Below are 19,380 nucleotides of genomic sequence, written 5' to 3'. Positions count from 1 at the left end.
TTTCATGGTGTCAGTTTGCAGGAGGTACTTGGCACTCTCAAACCAGCCTGACTTGGCACTGGTGCCAGCTTGCCTCTGGGAGGCATCCTGCGCAATGCGGGATTTTAAGAGCCAGCCGGCCACTCCAGGCCACAGGCCCTGGAACACAAACAACGGCCCTTTTCCCAGGTAAGCAAAAGTCACCACGTCAGTTTCATGGTGTCAGTTTGCAGGGGGTGCTTGGGACTCTCAAACCAGCCTGACATGGCACTGGTGCCAGCCTGCCTCTGGCAGGCATCCTGCGCAATATGGATTTTTAGGAGCCAGCCGGCCTCTCCGGGCCACTGGCCCTGGAACACAAACAACGGCCATTTTCCCAGGTAAGCAAAAGTAACCAACCCTGGTTCTTGGTGTCAGTTTGCAGGAGGTACTTGGCACTCTCAAACCAGCCTGACTTGGCACTCGTGCCAGCTTGCATCTTGGAGGCAGCCTGCGCAATATGGATTTCTAGGAGCCAGCCGGCCACTCCGTGGCATTGGCCCTGGAACACAAACAACGGCCCTTTTCCCAGGTAAGCAAAAGTCACCACCTCAGTTTCATGGTGTCAGTTTGCAGGAGGTACTTGGCACTCTCCAACCAGCCTGACTTGGCACTGGTGCCAGCTTGCCTCTGGCAGGCATCCTGCGCAATGCGGAATTTTAGGAGGCAGCCGGCCACTCCAGGCCACAGGCCCTGGAACACAAACAACGGCCCTTTTCCCAGGTAAGCAAAAGTCACCAACCCTGGTTCTTGGTGTCATTTTGCAGGGGGTACTTGGCACTCTCAAACCAGCCTGACTTGGCACTGGTGCCAGCTTGCCTCTGGCAGGCATCCTGCGCAATGCGGGATTTTAGGAGCCAGCCGGCCACTCCAGGCCACAGGCCCTGGAACACAAACAACGGCCACTTTCCCAGGGAAGCCAAAGTTTCCACCTCAGTTTCATGGTGTCAGTTTGCAGGGGGTACTTGGCACTCTCAAACCAGCCTGACTTGGCACTGGTGCCAGCGTGCCTCTGGCAGGCATTCTGCGCAATACGAATTTTTAGGAGCCAGCCGGCCTCTCCGGGCCACATGCCCTGGAACACAAACAACGGCCATTTTCCCTGTGAAAGAAAAGGCACCAACCCTGGTTCTTGGTGTCAGTTTGCAGGGGGTACTTGGCACTCTCAAACCAGCCTGACTTGGCACTGGTGCCAGCTTGCCTCTGGCAGGCATCCTGCGCAATGCGGGATTTTTAGGAGCCAGCCGGCCACTCCAGGCCACAGGCCCTGGAACACAAACAATGGCCATTTTCCCAGGTAAGCAAAAGTCACCACCTCAGTTTCATGGTGTCAGTTTGCAGGAGGTACTTGGCACTCTCAAACCAGCCTGACATGGCACTGGTGCCAGCGTGCCTCTGGCAGGCATCCTGCGCAATATGGATTTTTAGGAGCCAGCCGGCCACTCCAGGCCACAGGCCCTGGAACACAAACAACGGCCATTTTCCCAGGTAAGCAAAAGTCACCAACCCTGGTTCTTGGTGTCAGTTTGCAGGAGGTACTTGGCACACTCAAACCAGCCTGATTTGGCACTGGTGCCAGCTTGTCTCTGGCAGGCATCCTGCGCAATGCGGGATTTTAAGAGCCAGCCAGCCTCTCCGGGCCACAGGCCCTTCAACACAAACAACGGCCATTTTCCCTGTGAAAGAAAAGGCACCACCTCAGTTTCATGGTGTCAGTTTGCAGGAGCTACTTGACACTCTCAAACCAGCCTGACTTGGCACTGGTGGCAGCTTGCCTCTGGCAGGCATCCTGCGCAATACGAATTTTTAGGAGCCAGCCGGCCTCTCCGGGCCACATGCCCTAGAACACAAACAACGGCCCTTTTCCCTGTGAAAGAAAAGGCACCAACCCTGGTTCTTGGTGTCAGTTTGCAGGAGGTACTTGGCACTCTCAAACCAGCCTGACTTGGCACTGGTGCCAGCTTGCCTCTGGCAGGCATCCTGCGCAATATGGATTTTTAGGAGCCAGCCGGCCTCTCCGGGCCACAGGCCCTGGAACACAAACAACGGCCACTTTCCCAGGGAAGCCAAAGTTTCCACCTCAGTTTCATGGTGTCAGTTTGCAGGGGGTACTTGGCACTCTCAAACCAGCCTGACTTGGCCCTGGTGCCAGCGTGCCTCTGGCAGGCATTCTGCGCAATACGGATTTTTAGGAGCCAGCCGGCCTCTCCAGGCCACAGGCCCTGGAACACAAACAACGGCCATTTTCCCAGGGAAGCAAAAGTCACCACCTCACTTTCATGGTCTCAGTTTGCAGGAGGTACTTGGCACTCTCAAACCAGCCTGACTTGGCACTGGTGCCAGCTTGCCTCTGGCAGGCATCCTGCGCAATATGGATTTTTAGGAGCCAGCCGGCCTCTCCGGGCCACAGGCCCTTCAACACAAACAACGGCCCTTTTCCCAGATAACCAAATGTCACCACCTCAGTTTCACGGTGTCAGTTTGCAGGAGGTACTTGGCACTCTCAAACCAGCCTGACTTGGCACTGGTGCCAGCTTGCCTCTGGCAGGCATCCTGCGCAATATGGATTTTTAGGAGCCAGCCGGCCTCTCCGGGCCACGGGCCCTGGAACACAAACAACGGCCATTTTCCCAGGGAAGCAAAACTCTCCATTTCAGGTTGATGATGGCAGGTTCTAGGAGTTACTTGGCACTCTCAAACCAGCCCCAGTTGAGAGTGGTGCCAGCTTGCGTCTGGCAGGCATCCTGCGCAATGCGGAATTTCAGGAGCCAGCCGACAGCTCTGGGCCACATGCCCCTGAGCTCTATGGCAGCTCCCCACCTGTCAAGGCCCCCCCCCATCTCTGCGCCTGAGCCCACAATGTCTGTGCATCACTCCAAGTCCCTCAATACTGTCCCTTGGCCCCCTGACCTCCAACCTGCACTCTCCACCTGTGTATGGGTGGTTTTTAGGGTGAGTATAGGTGTGGTGTGATTGCTGGCTCACCTGTCACCCTCAGGCACCCCCACTTTGCCTCTCAAGGCACCCCCTGCCCCTCAGCCTCTTTGTGTCACTCTCAAGTTCCACACTGCAGCCTCTCAGTGTCTCTGTGCCACCCTGGAGCCCCCCTTGGCTCCTAAGGACCCCTAAAGGGGAGCGGGTAAGGGTTAGGAGGGGGCACCCCAAATCTCCCAGAGCGAAGCTGCAGCAAAACAAAACTCTGGCTGCCCTGGCAGTGCCAAACATGTCCTGGAAACTGCCATCGGGAACCTTTGTGTCCTGTGGAAAGGGGCTGCAGCTGCTGCTGGTTTCCAGGGAGTGGGATTGTGCCTCCTAAAATCGCAAAGGGTGGAGGATTTCTCGCAGAGACACTTGGGTGGAAAGCTTTCCTTCCTCTGCAGAAAAAAAAAAGCCATCATTCACAGCGAGGCGTCCAGGGCTGCAAATCCCCTCATAGCAACACAAGGGGCGGGGAAACGTGACTGTACATCCTCAAAACTTCTAGCACATCCAAAACGTTCATTCCATAATTATGAGAGTCAGCCGTGGCATTACTCACGTGTAACAAACCCTTGTGCTCAGGGGAGCACCTCAGCAGGTGGGGCAGCGTGTGGGGTCACAGGGGAACCCTTCTCTTTCCAGTTCCACGCTCCCAGTCTAGCGGCAGAACTCTCAGTTCCATCCCAGCTCCACCCCAGTATCCCCACTCCCTCCCCAGTGCAACCTATTAACCCCAGAAAAACGAAGAGGTTTGAGTGGAAAAGGAGTTTAAACGGAGGGGGAATCCTTTTCCATAATTGTCCCCTTTTTTTAAACGAAGGGGGAATCCCCTTTCCCTGCAATTTTAAAAAATTTTTACTTTGGGGATCCCGCTCATCCTTCCCCCTCAGCTCGCACCCAGAGCATCACCTGCCCCGCCCCTCCTCTCCCGGCAGGCTCTGTGATGGGGCGCTAATTAGAGGGAACGTTAATTAACTTGTTACGGTGAAATGGGTCTTGTTCGGAGGTGGGCGGCGAAAACAGCCGAGTGCTGCCGGAGATGCCCGAATAGCGGAGCGAGCGCGGTCAGCGAAAGGACCCGAGCGGGGACGGAAAAACCCGAGCGGCGGAGCTCGGCGGAAAGCGACCGAGGAGCTTTCCGGACTGCGAGCCCTGATTAGCCAATGGCCTCGGGGGGGCGGAGCGTGCCTGGCCCCGGTGGCGACCTCAGACGCCGCGATGGCGGCGGAGGCCGCGGAGCCTCCGTGCGGGCTCTGCAGCGCCTCCGTGGCTCCCTACACGTGCCCGCGCTGCCACAGCCGCCTCTGCTCCCTGCGCTGCTACCGCACCCACGGCCCCTGCGCCGAGGCCTTCTACCGCGATCAGGTTCTTGAGGCGCTACGCGCCGAGCGCAATTCTCCCCGGGGCCCCACGCCGCCCGGGCTGCGGGAACTACGCGAGCCCGCGGATCCAGCGCGGCCTGCAAGCCGCAGGCTGTGGGAACAGCTCAGCGAGGCGGAGCGCGACGGGTTCCGGCAGCTGCTGAGCTCCGGGGAGGCCGCGGCGCTGCTGCCGCAGTGGCGGCCGTGGTGGTGGCGCGGGCGGGGGCAGGTGGAGGAGCTCGGAAAAGGCTCGGGGACCGAGGAGGACGATGAGGAGGGCGGCGAAGACCGGCCCGGCCCCGCGCCGCCCGTCCCGGCCTCGGTGCCCCCGCTGAGCGCCCTCCGCGCTGCGCCCCCGTCGCCCTTGGTGCGGTTCCAGCTGCCGAACGCGCTGTTCGGCTACGCCTTCGCCTTGAGCCTGCACGGCGGAGACGAGACGCTGCTGCCCGAGCTCCCCGAGGCCGCCATCGCCGCCTCGGCCGCGCTCCGCGACCGCCGCCCCTTCGCCAGCACGGCCGAGGCGCTGCTGAGCGCCCGGCGCGACGCCCGCGCCGCGGGGCTGCCCCTGAGCCCGCTCGGCGACAGCGGGGCGCTCCTGGCTGTCGCGCAGCTGCTGGAGGGTCGCGATAGTCGCGACCCCGGCGCCGACGTGGCGGCGGCTTTGTGGCACCTGTGGCGGCTGCTGAAGGCGGGGGCGCGGGCGCTGCCGCCCCCCGAGCGGAGCCGCTTCCGAGGGGCGCGCAGGAAGGTGGGGTTCCTGCTGAGCTGGAGCCGGGGGGCCCCTGAGGAGCTCGCCCAGCTCGCCCGGGAGGTGCGGGGAGTTCACGCCGAGGTGGCCGCGGAGGAGGCGGCGGTGGCCGAAATCAGGGAGGGGCTGGAGAAGGTCTGGGGAGGTCCCCGGCCGCCCCCCAGGGAGGAGCAGGTGGATCGGGTTCCCTGGCTGGTCAGGGAGGGGGTTGAGGAGGTTTTCGGGGATCCCCGGCCGCCCGCGGCTGACAAGGGGCGGCAGGGTCGGCAGCTGATCGAGGAGCTGGACTGAGATGGGCAGATGGCAAAGAAACAGCCCGGGAGAGAATCCGCTGGTCAAGGGACAGAACTGATTAACGTTCGGGAAAGCTGCTCGTTAAGGAACAGGCCTAATGAATGTCCAGCGAAGCCCTGCCAGGAGTGACTGTTAAGCGATGGGACTGAGCGATCCTGGCTCGTTAAGGGGTGGGACGAACCAACATCCCGAAACCCGAGAAATGGCACTCTTTAAGGAACAGGGCTCATCAAGGATGGGAATTAACGAGACCCCCCCGGGAAGTGGGTTCAGGAGAGAACCTGCTCGTCAGTGACCCAGACCAAGGAACCAGGCCCAGAACCGCTCATTAAGGGCCAGGACTAAAGGACATCCCACAAACCAGTCCCAGGAATGACAATCACCAAGGAGTGAGACTCATAAATGACTAGTGATATACCATTAGGAGAGGCCCTGAATTAATTAAGGGTCTGGGCTAATGAAGTGCTGGTGAAAGTGGCCCGGGAAAAGCTGTGCAATAAGGGATGGGAATAACCAGATCCCAAAGGAACCAGAGACCCTTCTTGTTCATAATTGGCCAAAGAACATCTAGGAATAAACTGACCCCTCACAACCTCCTTGTGCTAATTAATGAGTGTGGGCCCCGGGTAATAAAAGCAGGTACTGATGAATGTGGGCATTTATTTAACAAAGGGGGGCACTAATGAACACAGGCATTTACAGAGCCACAAAGGAAGGGGAGACCCCAAGACTTTATTACAAGTGATTCACAGTGATGGGGCTGTGGAACCAACCCCCTGTGACCTGGGGGGGGTCCCAAGAGGGGTCCCCACTCTCAGCAGGTGTGGGGAGTCCCAGGGGGTCCCTCAGTTGATTGGAGAGGTCCCAGCAGTGTCAGTAAATGGTGGGGGACAGGAGTTGGGGGGGGTCCCAAAGGTGCCTCAGTAGATGGGGGGTCTTGGGGGTTCCACAGGCAATGTGGGGAATCCCCAGGGGGTCGCAGGGGGGGTCTCGGAGGAGCCCTCAGTAGACCAGGGGCAGCAGGCGGTGGGGGACACGCTGGCACAGGCCCCCCCAGGCCCCCCCAAAGCGGCGCCGCTGCCGCCGCTCCCCCACAAGTGCCCGGAGCTCCCGGAGTGCCGCCCCCGCCAGGAGCAGCAGCAGGGGTGGGGACAGCCCTGGAGGGACACGGGGGTCAGGGGGGACACGGGGGGCAGGGCCCGGGACTGGGGGGGGCAGTTGGGAGGGTCTGGGTGTTGGGAAAGGGGAGGGGAGGACCCAGGTGTTCGGGGGGAGATGCTCAGGAGGTCCCAGTGGGGCAGGGACAGGGGCAGGAGCCCAGGGGTTTGGGCTGGAGCTCAGGTAAGGCCCAAATGTCAGGGGGGTGCAGGTGTCTGGGGTGTTCAGGGGACACCCAGGAGTCTGCAAGGGTTTTGGGGGGCTCAGGTGTCTAGGAGGGACACAGGGCTTTGGGGGGCTCAGGTGTCTGTCTGGGATGGACACAGGGTTTTGGGGGAACCCCAGCAAAGGAGGGGCACCCTGGCGGGGTGAGGGGGGGGTCTCACCGCAGGGAAGGGTCCAGCCCAAGGCCATCAGCAGCTCCCCGAGGTCATCGGGGCGTCGCACGAGCCCCCACCAGCCCCCAGCCAGCAGCACCTGCCCCGTGGCCGTGGGGACCGTGGGGAGACCTGGGGGGGAGGGGAGCAGGAGTTTGGGGGGTCCCAGATTTGGGGATCCTCAGCACTTTGGGTGTCCCGGCCTTGGGGGACTCACCCGCCACTCGGGGGTCTCGGGGGTTGCGGCTGAAGAGGCTCCTCTGCGTGGTGGCACCGTGGAAGATCCACAAGCCCAGGACTTGGGGAAAGGGGAGGGGGATGTCAGGGCCCCCCAAACTACCCAGAGACCCCCCCGAGCTCCTCACTGACGCCCCCCAAAATCCCCCCACCTCCCCTGAACCCGCTCCACCCCCATTCTGCCCACTGCCCCCCCATTCCCCCAATTAATCCCCAAATGATCCCTGGTGCTCCCATTAACCCCAAATCCCCCAAATTCCTCCCGAATCTCCTTCAGTGCCCCCAGCTCCCCCCATTTGCTCCCCAGTTCCCCCCCAGTTCCCCCCGTGCCCACCGTAGAGCCCCCCACAGGCGGCCCCCCCGGCACCCCCCAGCCCCTGCTGGGGTCTCCGCAGCAGCAGCAACGCTGGGAGGGGACCCCCAAAAGGACCCCAGGCAAGAGCCCCGAAGAGTCCCAGGAACCCGCTGGGGCCGCGGGCAGAACTCCCGCTCAGCTCCTGGGGAAGGGCAAGAGGTGAGACCCCACAACCCTCCCCCACCCCCAAACACACCCCAGAAACCCCCCAGAGATGCAAACGCACCTCACCCCCCGGGGGGACCCCAAAAACCCACCCCCCAAACACACCTCATCCTCCGGGGGGACCCCACAACCCCCCCAACCCCACACACGCCTCACCCTCCGGGGCACCCCACAGCCCCCTGGAGACCCCACAGACCCTCCCACTGCCCCCCCCCGGAGTCCCCCCACGTACCCCCACCCATCCCGTCCCCCCCACCCCCACCATGCCTCCCCCTGGGGGTTCCCTTCACTGTGGGGTCCCCCCCTTGACTCCCCCCGTGAGGTTCCCCCCCGTGGCCCTCACCCCCCGCCATGCGTGGTTTCCCCCCCCATGTCCCCCCGTGTCCCCCCCACTCGTGTGGACCCCCCCCCGCGCCCCCCACCCTGAGGCGCCGCAGCACCGGGACCCCCTGAGCAGCCGCCACGAGCGCCAGGGGCAGCGAGGGGGACCCCCAAAGGCGCTGCTGCTCCCCCAGGGCCGCCGCCAGCACCAGCAGCTGGGGGGGACAGGGGGAAGACGGGGGGGACAGGAAAGGGGGGGCAACAGGGGCGACACAGATGGGGAACAGTGGGGGAAGAGCCCATTAACCCCCTGGGCCCGCCCCTGGTCCCAGGGCTCCCAGTCCCTCCCAGTTTGCCCGCAGTAGCCCCAGCGCCCCCCCCCAGTTCTCCCCAGATCCTCCAGTACCCCCTGCACCCACCCAGTGTCCCCCGCGTGTTCTCCCAGTCCCCTCCCGGCGTCTCCCACTCCCCCCAGTGCTCAACCAGTCCTCCCCCAAGCTCCTTCCAGTGCCCCACAGTTCCCCCCAGTCACTCCCAGTGCCCCCCAGTCCCCCCCCCAGTTCTCCCAGTTCCCCCCCAGTTCCCCCCAGTCCCTCCCATTCCCCCCCAATTTCCCCCAGGCACTCCCAGTGCCCCCCAGTCCCCCCCAGTTGCCCCCAGTCCCTCCCATTCCCCCCCAGTTCCCCCCAGTTCCCCCCCAGTGTCCCCCAGTTCCCCCCCAGTGCCCCCCAGTTCCCCGTACCCAGGCGCAGAGCCCAACCCGCTCCCAGTGCAGATTCTCGGGGGTCTCCAGGGGGGACCCCGCTTCTCCCCCCACGAAGAATTCGTACACGGGGTGTCCTGGGGGGGAGGGGCACGGCCTTAGCACCCCCGGACCCCCCCAGCCCCCCCGGACCGACCCCCCAGCCCCTCCCCCAGCCCTCCTCGGCCCCTCCCAGGGACCTCCGGAGTCCCCCCGACCCCCAGCCCGCCATGACCCCCCCCAGATCCCCGATTCCCCCCTCAGCCCCCCCCGCTCACCGGTGCCCCCCCCCCGCAGTCGCCGCCGAGCGAGGAGGAGGAGCCCGAGGCCGAAGGCGACGCTGGAGGCGGCCGCGGCCAGCGGGGGGAGGAGGGGGCACAGGGGGGGCAGGGGGACCCCCAGGGCCAGAGCCGCCGCCAGGGCCCCCCCCCAGCGCCAGCAGCCCTGAGCCGGCGGCAGTGAGTCCCCCCCAGTGAGAGCTGCGACCCCCGAGGGAACCCCCGACCCCCACAGTGAGAGCTGCGACCCCCGAGGGAACCCCCGACCCCCCCAGTGAGAGCTGCGACCCCCGAGGGGACCCCCCGAGACCCCCGCCCGCACCCAGACCCCCCCAAAGGACCCAAACAGACCCCGGACCGCCCCCCAGGACCCCTCCGAGGGGCCCTGATCTCGGAGCCCCCCCCCAGCTTCCTCAGGGACCCCTGCCATCCCCCCTAGAGGGGTCCCCAGACCCCCGAGCGGCCCCCACTCACAGCCGAGGTCTCGGAGGGGTCCTGGGGTGTCACCGGGGCTCTGGGGACAGCAGCGTCACCCTGACCCCCCCTGACCCCCCCGACCCCCTCCTGCAACCCCCCCCGACCCCACCGGTCCTCACCCCTCTCCCACCGCCCCCACCCCCCCCGCTGTGTCCCCAAAGCCCCCGAGCCGCCCCCACCGTGCCCCCCAACCCCCATCCCCCACCACCCCAACCCCCCCAACCGCTCCCATATCCCCGATCCCCCCCACCCCCCGCACCTCCCCCAAAATTCCCCCCATTCCCGCCCAAACCCCAAATGCCCCCTCACCCTCGGGGGTCTCCAGCAGCTCCCCAGCCCGTGCGCGCCCACCCAGGCGAGGACGAGTGCGAGTGCGGGGGGGGTGGGGAAGGCCAGGGCGGGGGTCCCCCAGCCCCCCTCCCCCTCCCCCACGCTGGCGCTCACGACCCCCACGAGCCCCAGGGGCAGCAGCAGCGTCAGAGCCCCTGCGCCTGGGGAGGGGGCGGGGGGCGAGTGAGACCCCAGCCCCAAAAAAGGGACCCGGGAACCCCCAGGTGTGACCCTTCCCCAAAAACAGGACAGCGGCCACTCCCCTATCCCCGCCCCCCACCCCCAAAAGGGGACCCAGGGCTGCGGACACCCCTTACCCCCCCCTCCCTCGCCCCCTCCCCAAAAAGGGGACCCCGTTGTGCCCCACCCCTGCCCCCCTCACCCCAGGGCCCCCCAAATTCCAGCTCGGAGGGGGTGGGAGGCGCTCGGGGGGGCTCCATGGCCGGGGGGGGACAGGGGGGATTTTTTGGGGGGGTCCTGGACTCGCGATCTCCGCCTCCGGGGGCGTGGCTTGGCAGTCGCCATGCCCCTAGGGCGGGTGATGTCATCGCGCCGCGCGTTGATTGGCTGCAGCAGTGCCCCACCCCACTCTTAAAGAGGCAGTAACCTAATTCTGCTGCTCCGTGACGTCAAAAACTGCGTCATCACACAGCGCGGCCACAGCAAAACCGCGTTTATTGAGGAATAAAGGGGGGTGGGGGGGGGGTCCCTCGAGCAGGGGGGGGCTGTGCACGGGGGGCCCTTGCACAGGGACCCCCAGTCCTGAGGGTCCCCCGAGGGTCCCCGGGCATTTCTCCAGCTCTCATGGGGGTCTGAAGGGTTCCCTGAGGGTCCCTCCTGCACGGGGGGCCCCGGGGGGTCTCCGGGGGTCCCTGGGGGTCTGGGGTCACTCCACGACCAGGTGGAAGCGCTCGGCCTCCTCGAACTGCGCGTTCATGGAGGCGGCCCAGGCCTCGAGCTCCGACAGCTGGGGGGAACGGGGAAACGGGGGTCAGGGGGAAACGGGGGCTTCACGGGGGGTCTGTGGGGAGCAGGGGAAGCCCTGGGGGTCAGAGGGGCAATGGGGGGCCAAGGGGGTGCAGGGGACAGCAGGGCGAGGGGAATGGGGAGGATCCCGGAGGGTCGTGGGGGCTCCCAGGGGGTCCTGGCAGTATGGGAAGGGTCCCTGGGGGGGTCCCTGGGGTTAGGGTCAGGGGGTTAGGTCCCAGGAGGGTCCCTGGGGTGTCACTCACGTCGATGGGCGTCACCTTCTTCTTCCTCCTGCGCTCGGGGCCGGCGCCAATGCCGGGGAGGCCGAGTGGAGGGATCTGGGGAGGGGGCTCGGGGGGCGGCACGTTGAGAGGGAGGGGGCTCAGGGGGAGCCCCCCCCTGGGGCTGGGCACTCCCCCGCCCTCCAGGCGGCTGTAGGAGCGGCGGACGCGGGGGGGCACGGGGGAGGGGAGGGGGGAGGGAGGGGGGGAGGGGGCGCCACGGGCGGGGGAGGGGGCACAGGAGGGGGCGGGGGCGTTCTCCTTCTGGCTCTGCAGCTGTGGGGAGAGGCGGGGGGGGGGTCAGTCTGCGGAGGGGTCCCGGGGTAACCAGGACCCCCCCCGACCCCCCCGCCTCTCCCTCAACTGACCCGGGGGCTCTGTCGGCGTCGCTCAAAGTCCTGTGGGAGAGGGAGAGGGGTCTGAGAACTGCCCCCAGCCCCAAGACCCCCCAAACCCTGCCTGGGACCCCCCAGGGCCCTCCCGGGACCCCCCCGAACTCCTGGGACGCCTCACACCCCCGGGACCCTCCCCCAACCCCTTGGTGACCCCCCCCCCCGACCCCCACTCACGGGGCTGCCCCGGGGGCTGCGGGACCGGAGGGTCCAGGGGGGGCCCCCCCGCGGCGCCGAGACCACCAAGCGCTGGGAGCTCCGTCGCGTCACTGGGGCAGAAGATGGGAATGGTGAGGGGTGGGGGTCGCGACCCCCGACTGACCTCGAGACCCCCCGAGCCCCCCAGAACCACCCCGAGCCCCTCCCCAGAGCCCCCGAGCGGACCCCCCCCGTCCTACCGGCCTGCCCCCGACCCCGACCTCAAATTCCCGCTGGGCCCCTCCAGACGCCCCCAGCCCCAATAGACACCCCCCCCAGCCCCATCTCCGCTTCTCCTCCCCAAATGCCCCACCCAGACCCTCAGGACCCCCAGGCCCCCCCTCACCCCTCGGGGTCGCCCCCGCCGAGCGCCGCCCACCACCGGCTCCCGCCATGGCCGTTCGAACGGCCGGAAGTGGCGTCATCGCGCCGTGCCGCGCACCAGGGCAGACGGGGGGGGTGCGGGGGCTCGGCCACCATGGTGGGTGTGGCCGCGCGGCAGAGCCAGACCGCACTTCCGGCGCGGCGGCTGCCGGTGACGCCATCAGGGAGCGACGCACCCGGAAGCGCCAGCGGGGCAGCGCGTCGCCATAGGAACGTGTGAGTGGGGGGCGGAGGGGGTCTTGGGGGTTCCAGGAGAGTCTGGGGGTCGCCAGGAGGGGCTGGAGGGATCCTGGGGAGCGCTGGGCGCGGCTTTGCGGTGTCCCGTTGGCGAGCGCGGGGTGCTCAGCGGGCTCTGGGGAGTCCCGGGGGGCTCTGAGCGGTCTCGGGCACCGGGAGAGCGCGAGGGGGGTCCTGGGGGCTTCTCGGCGGCTTCTCCTGGGAAGGGGTGCTGGATGTTCTCGGGGCGAGGAGGGGGGTCCTGGTTCTTCTCGGGGTCTTTTTCTCGGGAGGGGTCCTGGACGTTCTTGTGGCCGAGGAGGGCCCCAGCCCCCCGGGACCTCCCCCTCAATTCCAGGCTGCCCCCAGGCCCCTGGGACCCCCCCCATTTCCAGCCCCTCCAGGCCGCCATGGGGCTGTGCAAGTGCCCGAAGCGCAGGGTCACCACGCTCTTCTGCTTCGAGCACCGCGTCAACGTCTGCGAGAGCTGCCTGGTCAGCGCCCACCCCAAGGTGGGCCGGGGATCTCCGGGCTGCTCTGGGGGTCCGGGGGTCCCTCGACGCTGACCCCCCCATGTCCCCGCAGTGCATCGTGCGCTCGTACCTGCAGTGGCTGCAGGACAGCGATTACAGCCCGCAGTGCCCGCTGTGCCAGGCGCCGCTGGGCGAGCGCGACACCGTGCGCCTGGTCTGCTACGGTGGGGAGGGGGCTCGGGGGGCTTTGGGGGGCTGGGAGGGCTCTGGGAGCCTCCAGGGGGCCAGGGGCGCCTGGTCTGCTACGGTGGGGAGGGGGCTCGGGGGGCTGGGGGAGCTTTGGGGGTCTGGGGGCGCCTGGCCTGCTCGGAGGGGCTCAGGGGGCCATGGGCACCTCATCTGCTACAGTGGAGAGGGGGCTTGGGGGGCTCGGGGGGGGTTCCAGGGGCTGGGCGGGGGCTGGGGGGCCAGGGGCACCTCACCTGCTGGGGGCGGTGGGGGGCCGGGGGGGTTCGGGGGGGGCTCTGTGGGGTCCTGGGTGTGCCCTGACGACCACATGCCCCCCCAGACGTGTTCCACTGGCCGTGCCTGGCCGGGTGGGCTCGGGCGCTGCCCCCCCGCACGGCCCCCGCCGGGCACCGCTGCCCCCAGTGCGGGGGGCCGCTCTTCCCCCCCCCCAACCTGCAGGGCCCCGTGGCCGAGGCGCTGAGGGCGCGGCTCCGGACGGCAGCCTGGGCCCGGCCCGGCCTGGGGCTGCCCCTGGTGAGTGTCAGAGTGTGCCCCCCAGACCCCGCACTGTGCCCCACCAGAGCACCCCTCAACCCCCCAGAGTGCCCTGACAGCCCCCCAATCTCCCCCCAGATCGAAGACTCGGAGGCGTCGCCAGAACCTGAGACCTGTCCAGAGCCAGACGGGAGCTGGGACGGTGAGGGGAGACCCCAAAACCACCCCCAGGCCCCCAAAACCACCCCTAGGACTCCCAAAACATCCCCAGGTTCCCCAGAAACACCCCCAGGACCCCCCAAAACACCCCCAGGGCCCCCAAAACCCTCCCTGCAGCCCCAGCCCTGCCCTGAGCCCCCTCTGGGACACCCAAATCTCCCTGGGACCCCAAAACCCTCTGGGACACCTCAAACCCCCCCCCAAATCTTTCCTGGTACACTCCAAACCCTTGAGACCCCCCCGAGTCCTGTCCTGGGGCACCCTACCCCCCCCCAGGGCAGCCCCCAACCCCAATTCTGTCTCCGCAGCCCCCATGACCCCCCCAGAGCCCCCCCCGAGCCCCCCCACCCCCCACGCCGTCGTCCACATGGGGGGAGGGGAGACCCCGACGCTGCACGCGGGTGAGTCTGGGGGCTGCAGGGGCTGGGGGGGCTGGGACCCCCACGGTGGCCAGTGGGGGGCAGGGCCCCCAGCCCTGGGCAGGGCATTAATGTCGCTCCGCCCCCAGGCTCCGCCCCCCGAAAGCCCCTGGGGGGCCGCGAGCCCTGGAGCCCCCCCGACGGTGAGGAGGACAAAAAATACCGGAGGAGACCCCGGGCGTGGCTGCCCCCGGGGCTGAGGTGGGGCTGGGGGCTGCAGGGGGGCTGGGGGGGCACTTTGGGAGTGTCATGGGGTCCCTCTGGGGGTCAATTGGGGATCTCCCTGGGGGTCTCTTTAGGGCCCCTCTGGGGTCCCTTTGGGGTCCCCCCTGCCTGACCCCTCCCCCGCAGGTGCCGTGTGCGCGGGGCCCCGCGGCGCCCCCTGCTGGCGCTGTGCCTGGGCGGGGCCGCGGCCTTCGCGCTGCTCCTGCTCCTATTGGGCAGCCTGGGCAGGGGTGGGGCCGACGCCGACCCCGCCCTCGAGCCGCTCAACAACCCCCACGTGCGGGTGGGGCACTGACCACGCCCCCAGGGGCAGGGCTTCCGAGGGCGTGGCAAATAAAGGGCGCCCCCTTGTGGGGAGGGAGGCAGAAGTGTCAGTGTGGCTTTGGGGGGGCACCAGTCCCCCCCAGACCCCCCCCGGTCCCTCCCAGTTCCCAGTACACAAAACTGCTCAGGACTCGTTCTTTGCCCCCAGACCGGGGGTCCCAGTTGGTTTTGGGGGGTTCCTGGGGGTTCTTTGGGGGCCCTTGGGGAAGGGGGAGTACCCAAGAAAGAAATTTTGGGGTCCCAGGTAAATTCTGGCCATCCCAGGGAGGTTTCGGCGTTTCCTGGGAGGTTTTGGGGCAGTCCCATGGGGGCTTGGGGCCCTTGGAGGGGCCCAGGGGAGATCCCAGGGGGTCTTGGGAAGGGTTGTGAGGGCCGGCGGGAAAACTGGGGGTCGTGGGGGTCCCAGTGGAGTTTTTGGGGGTCGCAGGGCGGTTTTGGGGGGTCCCAGTGGAGTTTTGGGGATGTCCCCCCCCCTAGAACGGGTGGGCCCCCACTGACAGATGGAGGCGGAGCAAGGCCAGGCCACGCCCAGCCAGAGGGGGCGGGTCCCATGCGCTTGGGGGCGGGTCCTCTGTGGCGGAGGGCGGGGCCTCTTGCGGAGGGCGGGGCCCCGGGCGGAGCAGCTCCACCTCCAGCAGCAGCTGCCGCGGGCCCGCCAGGGGGCGCGCGAGCTCCAACAGCGAGCTGTGATTGGTCAGCGCCTGCGGGGGGGGCGGGGCCACACTGAGACCTCACCCCCAGCCCCCCAAATTCCCACCGACCCCCCCCCCCTCCCCAAAATACCCCGAGGACCCCTCCCCAAATACAGCCAGAGACACCAAAGAGAGCCCGGAGTGCCCCCAGAGACCCCCCCCCATCCTCCCCTAACCGCCCCCCCACTGCCCTCGAGACCCCCCCAAAAAACCCCAGAGCTTCCTCAGAACCGCCCCCGACACCCCCAGATTCCCCCCGAGCCCCCCAATGCCTCCGAGCCCCACCAGAATCCCCCTGACCCCCCCAGAGCCCCCCCAGTTCCCCCCCAAGCCCCCTGGGTTCCTGCTGGGCCCCCCAGGAGCCCCCCCAGCCCTCGGTACCCGCAGGCGGAAGGTGCCGGGGGGGCCCCCCCGCAGCCGCAGCCTTTGGGGGTCCCCCGGGGGGTGCTGGAGCTGGAAAATCCCGGCGGGGACCTCGGGGGTCTGGGGCAGCGCCAGGAACCGGTGCAGGAGCCAGCGGGGGCGGGGGGCACAGCCGGGGACCCCCACGGGGCACACACAGGTCCTGGCGGCCCGAAAAGGAGAATGGGGGGGGTCCCCTAACGCGGGACCCCCTCCCCGAGACCCCCAAAACTCCCCTGAGATCTCGGGGCCCCCCACTGGGGTTAGGGGGACCCCCAGAGGGGGTAAGGAGGAGCCCCCCGGATTTTGGGGGCATAGGGAGGGGTCCCCTCCCACACCGGGATTTTGGGGGGTGTGGGGGGGGGTCCGTACCCGTTGCTGCGGGGGTGAGGGGTGTAGGGTCCCCGGCAGAGCTCGCGGGGGACACAGAGGTGCCCCCCGAAAGTGTTGAGGCAGCTCTGGGCCCCCCCGCAGCCGTGGGAGCCCTCGGCGCACTCGTCCCGGTCTGGGGGGAAAGGGGGGGGGGGGCTTTGGGGGAGGCTGAGCCCCCCCAGTGCCCTGCAGCCCCCCCCCACTGACCACAAACCCCCAAACCTACCCACAGCCCCCCAGCCTCCCCACAGACCCCCCGCTAACCCGCCCACCCCCCACAAACGGCTCCTCTGCTGCCCCGGAGACCCCCAGTCCCCAGACGGCCTCAGAGACCCCCAAAGCTTCCAAACCCACCCTAAAGCCCCCCAAACGCCCCCCCAGCACCCCCAAAGCTCTCACCCCCCCCATAACCCCCCAACTCCCCCCCCCAGCGCCCCCATACCCCGGCAGAGCCCCCCCTCCTCGGCGTAGCCGGGGGGGCAGAGGCAGCTGAAGCCCCCCGGGAGGTTCTGGCAGCGGTGCTGGCACGGGACTCCCCCCTGGCACTCGTCCACATCTGAGACCCCCGGAGGCGGGGAGAGAGACCCCGGTGAGACCCCGGGGGGGCACAGAGAGACCCTCGAGAGACCCCCGGGGGGGTTCCGGAGCCCCCACAGGGACACCCCGAGGGTCCCTCGGCCCCACCCCGGCCACGCCCGTGCCACACCTGCAGGTGTCCGGCCCCGGCGGGTGTGTCCATCCCACAGTGGGCGTGTCCCCCCGCGGTGGGCGTGTCTTACCGAGGCACCGGTGCCCGTCGGCGCCCAGGGCGAAGCCGGGCCGGCAGCGGCAGCGGAAGGAGCCGAAGGTGTTGAGGCAGCGCTGGGAGCAGCGGGCGCCCATGGAGCACTCGTCCACGTCTGGGGGGCACAGAGAGACCCCGGGGGCTTGGGGAGGGGGCCCGGGGGGCCTCACCTGCCCCCGGCCCCCAGGAGGGCGAGGGAGGGGCTCCCAGCCGAGTCTGGGGGGTTCTCTGACCGAGGCAGGAGCGGCCGTCGGGGCCGAGGCTGAAGCCAGGGTGGCAGCGGCAGGCGAAGGCTCCGGGAGAGTTGGCGCAGCTGTGCTGGCACCAGCGGAACTGGCACTCGTCCTCGTCTGTGCCAAAACCGCCCAAATTCACCCCAAAACCACCCCGTGAACACCCCCGGTAGCCACACCCAGCACTCGTCCTCGTCTGCACCAAAATCGCCCAAAAGTACCCCAAAATAGCCCATAAACACCCCCTGGGAGCCACACCCACCCCAGAGATTCCCCACAGCTCACTTCAGCCAAGACCCCCATCCCCAAATCCCCCCAAACCCTCCCAGACATCCCCAAATCCCCTCAAGCTTCCCCCAGGACCCCCGTGTCCCCCCAAACGCCCCCAACCCTCCCCATATCCCCGCCCCAAACCCCCCCGTACCCCCCAGGCCCCCTCCCCGCACTGACCCACGCACTCGGTGTCCCGGTGCCGGTACCCGGGGGGGCAGCGGCACTCGAAGCCCCCCGGGAGGTTGATGCACTCCTGGCTGGGCCGGCACGGGGGGGGGCCCCGCGCACTCGTCCACGTCTGGGGGGGCACGGGAGGAGGGGCGGGCAGCGGGACCCCCGAAATGGGGACCGTGACCGGGGGGCACCTCCCTGCCCCGGCGGGACCCCTCCCGGGATAACACCCCCCGTGAAACCCCCCCCCGAGCAGCCCCACCCTTCCAGACCACGCCCATAAACAGGCACCGCCCACAAAACTGGCTCCACCCACTCTGCTCAGCCCGCTGCTCATCGACCCCACCCCCGCCCCTTTCCACAGCCTCGCCTACCGATTTGCATTCACATAACCGCACCCCCTTTCACCCCGCCCACCAATTTGCGTCCATACTACCCCGCCCCTCCTCCCCGCCCACCGAGCAGGCCTCTCCCCCTTTACCTGCGCAGGTGCCGTCGGGGGCGGGGCCGAAGCCTCGTGGGCAGCGGCCGTCGGGGAGAGGGGCGGGGCGCGGCGGGGGCGGGGCGGGGGGCGGGGCGGGGGCGGGGCCGGGCCCGGGGCTGAGCAGCGCGGCCGAGCGCGGCAGGCACAGGTACCCCCCGAAATGGTTCAGGCACTTCATGGAGCCCCGGCACGGCCGCGGCCCCTCGGCCGCGCACTCGTCCACGTCTGGGGGGCCGGGGGGGCGGTCAGAGGGGAACACCCCCAAAAACAGCCCGAGAGGGGCCCCGCGCCCCCCGCCCCAAAAACAGCCCCAAGGCCTCCCCAGAACACTGCCGGCAAAGCCCGCGGGACCCCCCCAAAACCCTGCCCAGGAACCCCCAAAACCCTGCCCGAGACCCCCAAAACCCTGCCCGGGACCCCCCAAACACTGCCCGGGACTCCCGAAAACCCTGCCGGGACCCCCCCCCAAATCATCACCGAGGCCACCCCCGAGCCTCCCCCATGGACCCCAGGACCCCCAAACCCCACGGACCCTTCCCCCGACCCGGGCACCCCCAAACCCCCCCGGGCTGGGCCTCCAGACCCTCCCCACATCCCCTCCCCCACCTTTGCAGTGCTCGGTCTCGGGGTCCCACTCGTAGCCATCGCTGCACTCCTGGGGGGGAGCGAGAGGGGGTCACCCCCCCCCCCAAACCACATCCCCCCCGCCCCGCCCCCACCCTTCCCAGCCCCTCCCCCACAGCGGCTCCAGAAGTTTGGGAATGGGGGAGGGGCCAAGGAGTTTTTGGGGAGGGGGCATTTGGGTGTTCGGGGGGGGACAGGAAGGTTTCGGGAGGGGGGCCGGGATCCCCCGCACCCCCCCGCACCCCCCCCATCTCCCCTTCCCCACCGCGTAATCCTCGGGCTCCTCCAGGTCCGGGGGGGCCGCGGGGGCCACGCTGGCGCCGAGGAAGAGGAGGAGGAGCAGCGAGGGGGGGCCCATGGCGCTGGGGGGGGCACGGGGGGTCACCCCAAACTCCGGGACCCCCCGGAGGGGCCCGACCCCCTCCTGGGAGCCCCCCCCTCCATCCCCGGGACGCCCCTTCCCCCCCGCCAAAGGCCCCTCTGGGGTTCGCGGGGGAGGGGCGTCTCTGTGGGGGAGGGGCGTCTCGGGGGGGTCCCCGCAGAGGGAGGGGTGGGGGGGATGTCCGCACCCCCCAGAACCCCCCGAAAACCCCCCGCGGCCTCACTTACCCCTCTCAGCTCTGGCCCCGCCCCCAGACTCAAAAGCTCCTCCCCCCCAAATTGGCCCCGCAGCGCGGGAGAG

General features: G+C 68.2%; 4 protein-coding genes across 6 annotated transcripts; 2 read left to right on the top strand and 2 right to left on the bottom strand.

Moving 5' to 3' along the window:
- The first annotated feature begins 4,173 nt into the window (after positions 1-4,173).
- ZNHIT2 (zinc finger HIT-type containing 2) lies at positions 4,174-5,992 on the top strand. The gene has a single exon (XM_059872280.1). It carries the CDS (start codon positions 4,216-4,218, stop codon positions 5,395-5,397), a length of 1,182 nt encoding a protein of 393 aa, XP_059728263.1. The 5' UTR covers positions 4,174-4,215; the 3' UTR covers positions 5,398-5,992.
- Positions 5,993-6,095: 103 nt separating this feature from the next.
- LOC132341018 (delta(14)-sterol reductase TM7SF2-like) lies at positions 6,096-10,280 on the bottom strand. Its single transcript, XM_059872282.1, is given in 11 exon segments — positions 6,096-6,557; positions 6,945-7,067; positions 7,153-7,233; positions 7,507-7,669; positions 8,115-8,228; positions 8,756-8,853; positions 9,034-9,166; positions 9,168-9,199; positions 9,508-9,547; positions 9,820-10,001; positions 10,223-10,280. Coding segments are annotated over 11 exon segments (1,179 nt in total). The 3' UTR covers positions 6,096-6,402.
- Positions 10,281-12,016: 1,736 nt separating this feature from the next.
- On the top strand, positions 12,017-14,707 carry ZFPL1 (zinc finger protein like 1). Of its 3 annotated transcripts, none has more exons than XM_059872277.1 (8): positions 12,019-12,280; positions 12,639-12,792; positions 12,866-12,977; positions 13,322-13,515; positions 13,615-13,678; positions 14,004-14,096; positions 14,204-14,315; positions 14,466-14,707. In XM_059872277.1, exons 1-8 carry the CDS (start codon positions 12,159-12,161, stop codon positions 14,632-14,634), a joined length of 1,020 nt encoding a protein of 339 aa, XP_059728260.1. In that variant the 5' UTR covers positions 12,019-12,158; the 3' UTR covers positions 14,635-14,707. The 3 variants fall into 3 exon arrangements, with proteins under 3 accessions (XP_059728261.1, XP_059728260.1, XP_059728262.1); XM_059872279.1 differs by having other exon boundaries at positions 12,142-12,280; positions 12,676-12,792; XM_059872278.1 differs by lacking the exon at positions 14,004-14,096 and having other exon boundaries at positions 12,017-12,280.
- Positions 14,708-14,999: 292 nt separating this feature from the next.
- Positions 15,000-19,364, bottom strand: LOC132341055 (EGF-containing fibulin-like extracellular matrix protein 2). Its single transcript, XM_059872320.1, has 11 exons — positions 19,308-19,364; positions 18,964-19,060; positions 18,681-18,729; positions 18,049-18,299; positions 17,597-17,717; positions 17,147-17,263; positions 16,909-17,028; positions 16,572-16,685; positions 16,130-16,262; positions 15,737-15,920; positions 15,000-15,364 (listed from the first exon to the last, which is right to left on the bottom strand). Exons 2-11 carry the CDS (start codon positions 19,054-19,056, stop codon positions 15,137-15,139), a joined length of 1,410 nt encoding a protein of 469 aa, XP_059728303.1. The 5' UTR covers positions 19,057-19,060; positions 19,308-19,364; the 3' UTR covers positions 15,000-15,136.
- Between the last annotated feature and the right edge of the window lie 16 nt (positions 19,365-19,380).

This window comes from Haemorhous mexicanus, chromosome 35 (genome assembly GCF_027477595.1).
Source record: "Haemorhous mexicanus isolate bHaeMex1 chromosome 35, bHaeMex1.pri, whole genome shotgun sequence".
NCBI lineage: Eukaryota > Metazoa > Chordata > Aves > Passeriformes > Fringillidae > Haemorhous > Haemorhous mexicanus.
Note: the sequence above shows the minus strand (reverse complement) of the source record. Positions and strands in the feature narration are given on the sequence as shown.